Source organism: Cariama cristata, unplaced genomic scaffold, assembly GCF_000690535.1.
Source record: "Cariama cristata isolate BGI_N322 unplaced genomic scaffold, ASM69053v1 scaffold15120, whole genome shotgun sequence".
NCBI lineage: Eukaryota > Metazoa > Chordata > Aves > Cariamiformes > Cariamidae > Cariama > Cariama cristata.
The window spans coordinates 25,970-35,390 of NW_009594256.1; the positions used below are offsets into that span (position 1 = coordinate 25,970).

Below are 9,421 nucleotides of genomic sequence, written 5' to 3' on the forward strand. Positions count from 1 at the left end.
TTTCAACTAGAATGTTGCATGTCTGTCTGCATCGTAAAGGCCCTAGAAAACTGTGCCTTCGCATGTTATTCCTATGTCAGTTTATGAAAGGGTAGAGGGTGCCTCTGAAAAGCAAAACATAGAAATTCAATGTTTTGTTTGGCTTTTGCCATATTAGGATCTAATATTTATATGTTAAGTGGTATGCTGCAGTTGCTATTTGCTTCTTTCCTCTGCTAACGTGGGAAAAATATAAACAGTAACTAGGGGGTTAAATTTCTGCTCAACAGGCGTATTTTTGGATTTACAATTTTGTAAGAGAGCTCAGAGTGGAGCTCAGTGCTTTACAGCGGAGGGAAGCGTTGCGTGACAGAACCGAGCGTCTGAGGGAGACGTGGCTCGCAGCAGACATACATGAGAGGAATGAGATGCTGTACCAGCTCTTCCAGTTTCACAGGGACCTTGCGTTTTCCAGCTGTTTACCCTTGAGATGTAAAATGGCAATTTGGCATAGGCTAACAACCCGGTGTGATGTGAGCATCTGCGTAAAAGGCTGCACATATGGAGCATGCCCAGTGATATGAACAGCCTGTTACCCCACCCCCAGCCAATCTAGGAAGAGATGAAATGAACTTTGCACTTGCAAATGTCACTGAATACATTTTGCACAGGATTTTAAAAGGTTCTCTTATAAGCACTATTTTTAACAGCCAAATCCACCCCCTAAAACAGAAAGGAAAAAGCCCTAGGTATTTTTCTGTGATCGATCTCAGTTTATGATCAACTGAAGCATCTCTCACAACATTTACCTGTAGCCTGGTTTATTTTACATTTTTATCATTCAAGTTGACATTTTTGGAGGTGGTGTGGATTTTTTGGATTTTTTTTTTTTTTTTCCCCACATGAGAAAATTTGAGAATTTAATTGCTGTAGAATACTTGGAAACAGTGAGGCTGCAAGCTTGAAAGGCAGAGGGAAGAGAAGGAAGGCTCTCACAGCAGAGCATGGATAGGAAAGGAGCAGTGATTCTGCGGTGCTCAGTGTGCACATGTTTTATGAGATCAGTGCCGGGCGCTGCAGCTGCGGACAATAACTGAGCTGTCTGGCTAATGAAGGCCACCTGGATCAGGCTTCTGAAAAGAGCCAAAGGAGGACGTCTGAAGAATTCTGATATCTGTGTAAGCCCTATGTTTTCATTATCAGTATATGTTATATGTATTGCAGAGAGGGAGGGAAAAAAAGATGGTGAGGAGAGGACAGTTGTTTTCATTCTGATTAAATTAGCAGAACTCTATTTCGTATGCAGGAGGTGCAGAGGGAAAGCAGAGCTGTCATTATTTATAGAGCTGTTCTGGCATTGTGGCTGCTTCCATTGTGGCAATATGGGGACATGTGTTGAGTCCAGACGGATTTTATTAGTTGGAAGTTGATTTGTGGTCATTTGCATGTTTTGCTGAGGGGCAGAGATGGATACGAGCCATTTGCAGTTCTGATGGGGAAAGTGTGTCAGGTAAAGAGGTTACCCTAAAATAAAAATGGATAGCAGAGGTTAAATCTGTTAGCAGTGATATTGTGTAATGGTAATTATTGATACTGAATTTGTGTTTTGATTGTAAAAAATCTGTTTCCTTGCTCATACTGACACTATTTAGAGTTTTAGTTTTTATGGAGCCATCCTTGAAGCTGCTGTGTGTCCTTCAGCCCTGCACTGCACCACTGCTGTAAACTCTACAAAGCAACTGGCTCTGCTTGCTGAAAAGCATACAAATAAGAGTACGGGGATAGTGCAGGAAATAAAACACTGGGGAAGGCACCTGCACTTTTGGAAAGTCTCCAGAAGAAAACTACCTAGGCGTAATTTTTCTAAGTGACTTTCCCTTTTGGGCAGTTATTCTCTTTTCAGAGATGCAGAAGTAAGAGAAAAGGCAGGCTGCATAACCACATAACCACTTCTACTTTTTTTTTCCTTTTTTTTTTTTTCCCAACATCAAAACAACTTGTGACATTCTTTTTCCTTCTCTTGCGAAGGGTTCGGCGGACTCCTACACCAGCCGTCCATCTGATTCAGATGTATCTCTGGAAGAAGACAGGGAAGCAGTGCGGAGAGAGGCAGAGCGACAGGCCCAGGCACAGCTGGAAAAAGCAAAGGTAAGGTGGTGTTTCATGTCACCGACTCATAAAATGTTCAGCTTTAAAGGACTGTCATCCCATCCATTACTGATACAAATGTTTTTAATGTGTTATCATATAGCATAAAACCTCTTATAAAGATTTTCCACACAGCAGTAGAAAATGTATTTTCTGGGAAAAATCAGTTAGAATCAGTTTTCCGTAAAAGGCACCTGATTAGCTTGTATATTTCAGAACAATCTTATTTATATGTGTGCATTTCTTCTTTTATTGAATATACACTGCAATAAATGCATATAGGGTTAAAGCTTTGAGTTCTTACTGAAGATGTTTGTGAAAGTTTGCCCATGGATTCACTATGGCACTCAAAACTTACAGTTCAGGGAATCAGCCCTCAGACGTCCTATTCATCTTCCTTCAATGAAGGATCAGTCCCTAAAAGTCATATGTAAATAGGGAGAATCTGTTACAAAGGTCTTTTTTTCCTGAAGACTTCACTGACTTTCTTTACACTTCGTGTATTAAATGACCCCATGAGTAATATGCTCTATGACTTGTTAAGATTTCTCCTTCTGCCTCCATACTCTTGGCAGGTAGTGACAATTTAGTAAGGAAATACTAAATTAGCTTCAGGTTCTTGGTGTGTATTTATGTATTTTCCATGAGATGCATATAGGACTTTGAGGGTTTTAGCAGTGAAAGGATATGGGCTTGTTTTTCTTTGATCCATGCTGTATCTTTAAATACTATTGCACCTGTAAAAATCACTCATCTCATTTGTTATCATTCATTTAATACTTCATTCCAGTTTTTCTTTTTTGTACGCTATCTGCTGATCTCAGTGTATTACTGTTTTCCATTTTCATATCTTATATTTAAATACAGTATTGAGATCCCTCCTCAGATCTACCTGATCTGCATTTCTCTCTCACTTTCTCTCCAACTCCCCTCCTCCATTTTGCCTTATTTTTTATTTCCTTGTCTCCCGTTCTGTTTCCTTTTCCGCTGCCAGCTTTGCCTCTGCCCATTTAAGCCCCCTGTTTTACAACGGTTCTTCAGAAATTCAGGAGTCCAGATCATTGAGCTATGCACCTGATTGTATGGCAAGGACTAGCTCCATAAATACTACTGTACGATAATGCACAAGGAGACAGCTTTGTCGAGCCAGAAAAGTTGAACAGCGAAGCCAAAGATGGTTTTTTAAAAAATGTAATTGTTGACCAATATTTAATAAGAGCTCCTAAAGCAACTTTTTAATAAGATGCTGAAACTTGCTAACCATAGGAGGTGCTGAACACCTCTTTGAAGTTGGGTCCTGCTGTCCTGGGATCAGTATAGCAGAAATGCCACAGAAGCAGCCTGCTTCTTCTGTTCCACCTTGTATCTTGGAGATGTTGCTGATCATAATCAGGGGGTTCAGTTTTATAGGGTTGCTTTTTGCTAGTTTGAGATTTCTTTGCTCTTAGGAAAGATAATAAAGGCTACCCCGAAATTCAGGTGAAGTGTTGAATTTTATCAGTAAATGTACAATCTTTAAAAGAAGAGTTGAAGTACTAATATGTTGCAGACTAATCAGGGCAGCAGTACAGCACTTGCTGCTGAACTGATGCATCTCTTAGCAATGAGTAAATCTATGTGAGTGTTGCTATGGGAATTTGGCTTACTGATGCTGGCTTGGATGCATGGACAGCCCTTATGTAATATTCATGACCTCTAGCACAGCTGCCATTGTAGTTTGTAGAGAAACTGCTAGCAGACCCTGACTTTTTAAAACTGTATTTCTATACATCAAAGCAATGTTCTCACTCCAGCTGGCATAAGATATAGTCTCTAGGTCTGACACCATCTGAGACTGTAAGACAACTTGTGAACAGTCAAAGTAGCGAAGTCACTGCCAAAATCAACCTGCTGTAACAATGGGTAATTCCAGTCATATAGAAAACACAAAATGAATTATTGAAATTGTTTGTGCTTTAAAATGGATTAAAGCTGGAACTACTGTTTTGTTTCTTGAGTCAAATGTTAAAAATCATTCCAGGCTGTAATGTATGGAAGTAATTTTAGGTAGCATCTATAGTAGTGTAATATTTAGTCTGGTGTAATATTTAAGCTAGTAATAGTAAATAAAATATTATATGCATTTGATGCTTACATTTGAAATGAATGTTTAAAAAGACGTAAATTAACCTATATAAATTAAACCTAACCCGGTAGATCTAAAATATGACAGGGTGTGCTTCTCTGCCTTTATTGGTGATTCAGTCCTTCACCTCCCTGAAACACAGTAAAATTAATGAAGCGGTAGCTTCTCTCGGTGCTGCCTGGCTCCTGTGTGCACCCAGACCTGTTTCCGCAGGCAGCAGGTTGTGCTGCCTGCTCCCCATGGCTGCCTCGCCTTCGCCCTGGCCGGCTGTCAGGCAGAGCCTGGTGATGCAGCTGCTTTAACTTTTCGCCTGTTAATATTGTGAGTGGAAGTGTTGATCCTAAATAAACTCATTACAATTGTCTTTGTCACAGGAATTAGAAGAGGATGACATACATGAATAATGCAGTGGTGCAGGGAAAATGATAGTGAATTAAGGGTAGATAAAAAACTGTTCAACTATGTCACGCACTTAATGAAAACAGTTTGATGACATCCATTTTCCTTCCTTACAGCTAGGGAAAACACCTTAAACTGAAGAGAAAATATACTAATAAAGCACACAATGGCAAATTGTTAGGAGGATTTTAAGATTTTTAAATTTGGATTTTGATGGATTCGAAGTGTTTGTGTAACATGAAGCCAGAATATAATATGCATATCTGATACGTATCCAAAGAGGGAAAATAAAAACAAAAAGGCTTGTAAGAAAACACCCGATCTGGCCATATTTATTTATTTATTTATTTTATACAAGCATTGCTTCTCTGGAAAATGGTTAAGCATATTTTGCTGACTCACTTTGGCATGTGACTTGCTGTGAGGGAAGGTGGGGCCACGGGCACAATTTCAGAGTTGCCCAGCGACAGAAAATTAAGAGGCAACTGATGAGAGGCTACCTGCAGGCGAGCAGCTAATCCCAAGGGAAACAAATCTTCAAATGAAGCTGTTAGCTTGAAGCCGAGATGTGATGTTCTTCGTTAGAACAGTTTAGCAATGCAAATGCAGAAATATTGTTCTTTGTTTTGTTTGTGTTTGTTTTTTATTAAAAACACCAAACCTTTCAAGACATTAACGATTTCCTTAGTATCTTCCTCATAGTCCATAGTACGTGCCTGTCTCTAGGATAAAGAGGACCTGTGTTGTGGCTGAGTAGGGCATACTGACATTCACATGCCAAAAAATAAGAAGCACAATGACATTAATTACTTTTAGTGTTCATATTTTAAAAATTGTCATTTCTATAGAAAAAAAGCTTTTTAGTTTTGAAGGGTGAGGATTAAAAATAAATGATAGTAAGTAAAGATTTTTTTTTTGTCCATTCCTTGCAAGTATTCAATTAATTATCCCTGAAAATACTGCACCGAGTGAGAAGGATGAGATCAAAGGAAAACCGTGAGGTACAAGTTGTAGTGAGACCTTTAAATTTAGTACTAAATGAGCTGAGGTTTGTACATAAGAAACAGGACTTAAATAATGATTTCTGGCTCTCTCCAATGCTGGTAAAATCAATTCAAATATTCTGTTTATTTATTTTACCTTGAGTGCATCATATGTTATGAATTAGTTTTTGACTGAAATACAATTAGTCAGGTGGTCTGTAAACATCTCTTCTGCAAGAGTAACACCTTTCTTCTCTTCAGTCTCTTCTGTTCAAATTTTTGGACTTTGCCTCTTTTTTTCTCCCATGACTTTAGAACTCCTTATGCAGAGACAATTTTAAAACGATAGCTATAGAATATTTTCAGCATTTTGGAAAATTAAATATTTTTTTCCATTTTTTTCTAATACATTGGGTACTGAAAGTGCTAGTTAATAATCCAGGTTCTGTTTCTCATCTGGGACTAAGGGACAGCCCTGTGCTCTTAGTTCTGTGTTAAGAATTGTTCTCAACATCCTTTGGTCCTGAAACTTCTTAAATGACTGTCGAAGTCAGATCGTGGCCTTCCAGAATTCAGTAATTGTGTCCATAATAGGAAATCTGAATTCCTCTCAGCTCTGCTTTGTTTGCACTCCTAATGCTTTACTGCTAGCATGCTTTTAGGAGTTTGTTAAAGCTTGAAATATACATAGTCCCAGTTTAAAATGCTATTTAAATAGTTTTTATGTTAAGATGCTGAAGCACCGAAATTTTGATCCCTTTGCTGGCTCTTAGGCAATAGTATAAACTGTCGTGTTTTGCTTTCTTGATGTATGCTGTAGTAGTGGTGATGGCTTGTGACTGCGAGTAGTAATGCAATGTCTTAAGTGTAATGCATTGCCTCCATGCATGGGTTGGGGACCACAGCTTTGAAATGCGTAGCAGACTGGGATAATGCCTACATATCCCTGCAAGGCTGAAGGCATGAAAAAGATTGTCAGATGTAATTATCCAGTGCAGTGTGCCAAGACTAGTTATTTAAGTATTTATTCATTCTCAGACAGGTTTCACAGCCTCTGAATGACCCCATGCTGCTAGCAGGCAGCTGCAAAACTAGTTAAGGTATGTCTACTTAAGCTGCAGCAGCATTTTTGACAGACTGGAAATGCCCATCACCTTGATGTCTGTCCTTATATTATGTCAGTTTGTTCTGTCATGGAGACTCTATTTTCTCTCGATTACAAGGACATCATGGTGCTGAACAGCACCCAAAACCATAGCAACATAGGGTAGTACTTTGTGTTAGCTGTTGTGTATGGTAATATTCTTTTCATTGATTTCTTCTCATTTGCCCTTTTGTTTTAGAATACTTCCATTGCATATTATCATTTAGGTAGCTAATGTTGTGTGTCAGAGGTGCTGGGATTGCATGGGAGCTGGCACAGTGGTCTAACTGGAAATAAAAGATCTGTTGATCCAAAAGTACAGTTGCAAATCTGGTTGTTGCTTAGCTGCAGACAAGTTCTGCATTGCTGGATCTGCTCAAATCGGGTTACGGATACTCTTTTTCTTAATGTTCTTCATTCATTTCTGTTGCTTTTTCTTAGGACTGTAACACTGGGACATAAAGCAACCCCCTTTCTACTCTTCTCTGTGACCTATAGTTTTTTCTTGTTTATATTCATGATCTATTTTGTCTTCAGTTTAAGTGTATACACTTGTTCTGCGCTAGTGCCTGTCGTTATGTTGGTTATTTCCCAGAACAGTTTATCCATTCTCACTGTTGGGCTGCATTGTTTGGGGGCTGCAATTGTTTCTTCCAGTGGGGTCTTGTGTAACCCGGAATCAAATGCTCCAGAAATAGTACCCTCTCTAATTAAAGAACATCTGTCAACTCCCATTCATACTGTGATTACGGAGTGATCAAATCTGTTTCGTTAGTATCCTTTCCTTTTCTGCTGCTTTGGTGTGAGTAGAAAAAAAGAGTGGAGAGATACTAACACAGCCTAAATTTAGATACCTAACTGTAGACAGATCCTTAGTATCCTGACGTTCTTCAAATGATCGGTGGAAAGAGATAAATTGTCTCCGAGGAATACAGAGACAATACTGAGAAAAAGTCCTGAGAACAAGCATAGCTCTTCTGCCTGCTCTCACCTGCTGCTTTCACATGTACCTTCTTGCTTCTTTGATGAGATGTCTTTGCTCTGACTTTATACGGTAATTTAACCATCCAGATAAAGGGCAGTGATACCAGTGTTACTTTTTGTAAAACTAAATCAGTTCTTTATTAAAAAAAGTGTTGAAGAAATATTTGAACCAAAGTAAGTGTTATAAGCCAGGTACAAACACCTGCATGCATCTTAAATCCTCGTCTGGATGTTTTTCTGCTCCTCCCTTGGGTCTCTAGCAGACACAGCCTGTTAGCTGTCAGCCTCTGCTGCATGGCTGGCACTGCAGAGGTTACAGCAGAGGTTACAGCAGAGGTTACAGCAGAGGTTACAGCAGAGGTTACAGCAGAGGTTGCTGAACTGTGATGTCCCTGTTGCTGCCCAGTTGTACATGGTGACAGCCTAATGCTACCGCCTGCCTCTGGCTGCTGAGCCAAGCTGCAGAGTCAGTGGCCTCAGGCCAGCCCTTGCTGTGGCACGGGTGGTGGTGACCGACGAGTCCAGGTGTCAGCCAGATGCTGGTGTCGGGGTCAGCAGAGGCTGCAGAGGGTTGTGAGAATCGTGCGAGAGGTTGAGAAGTGGCTTTGGGGATGTTCTCTGTGACGGGTGGGGAGTGAGTGTGGTTGATGGACCCTGGGAAAGGAGGAATTAGGGTATGCCTTTGCAGGCTGCTCAGGCTGGCACAAAGGTGAGCACTTCTGCTGATGTTAGAGGTAGATGCTGCTGGTTGCTCTAAGCAAAGTAATTTCCAGTTAAGACATATATGACCCGGTTCATTACTTTCTTGAGCTATTTAGGGTCTGATTTACTTCTGCCAACATACGAGACAGTACACTGGAATCCTGAAGTTCATTTTTCTCAGCAGCTGGTCCAGCTATCTGAATGCCGTGTTTTTTTTAAGCAGTTAACATACATCTTTTTGCTTAAAAGAGAATACTGATTCAAAAATAGAGGGGAAAAATAGGATTTCAGGGCACAGGCTGTTGTTAACGATAGCTAAAATGTTTGTAATCACCTCAAGGTAAATGCTGAGCTTTTTGCATCTGTAATATCTATTTTGAGGATAATTTCCCTAATTTTATCTTTTCTACTCTAAAAGATTGATGTATATTTCCCATTTCAATTCCAGCCTAATATAGAATCTGTCTGGAGATTTTTTGGGCATGTTTTTTTTATATATCTTTTATTTTTCTAAAATTAAATATGTACTTGTAAAATGTTTTCAAAGTAGGCATTACTGATGCAGGTTGATACAAGCATTAGGAAGCATTAGGGCTCAGTTATTCTTGAGTTCAGTAAAATATAAATGTCTGTGGATCTGGACCTGTGTTTATATTTGTGTGTGCTTATACATATATATATGCATTCTATATATCCATATACACATACATGTGTATATATGGATTACATTTGTATATATGTCTGCATGTACTAGATAGCTAGCATTGGGGACTTGAACTGGCCATTTATGTTCTACGGCTGGTAATTTCCCATTGTAAAGTGGTTTTTTGGTACACGGGGAGAACTGTTGTACCAAAGGATTAACTTGTGAGGAAATAGAAGGATTTTATCAGAGAACAAAGTTATCCTGTGGTCAGAGCTGGTAGTGGACTGCCATGGGCTTTTCGGAAGCAGGAA

At 39.5% G+C, this 9,421-nt stretch overlaps 1 protein-coding gene across 3 annotated transcripts in view; it reads left to right on the top strand.

Annotated features, from left to right (window-relative positions):
* Positions 1–638: 638 nt before the first annotated feature.
* CACNB2 (calcium channel, voltage-dependent, beta 2 subunit) overlaps positions 639–9,421 on the top strand; it is an 87,101-nt gene continuing 78,318 nt past the window's right edge. For all 3 annotated transcript variants that reach the window (XM_009697442.1, XM_009697450.1, XM_009697458.1), the window contains exons 1-2: positions 639–1,157; positions 2,008–2,127. In XM_009697442.1, the coding sequence (XP_009695744.1) occupies positions 1,089–1,157; positions 2,008–2,127 (189 nt within the window). In that variant the 5' untranslated portion in view covers positions 639–1,088. The remainder of the gene's footprint in view (positions 1,158–2,007; positions 2,128–9,421) is intronic.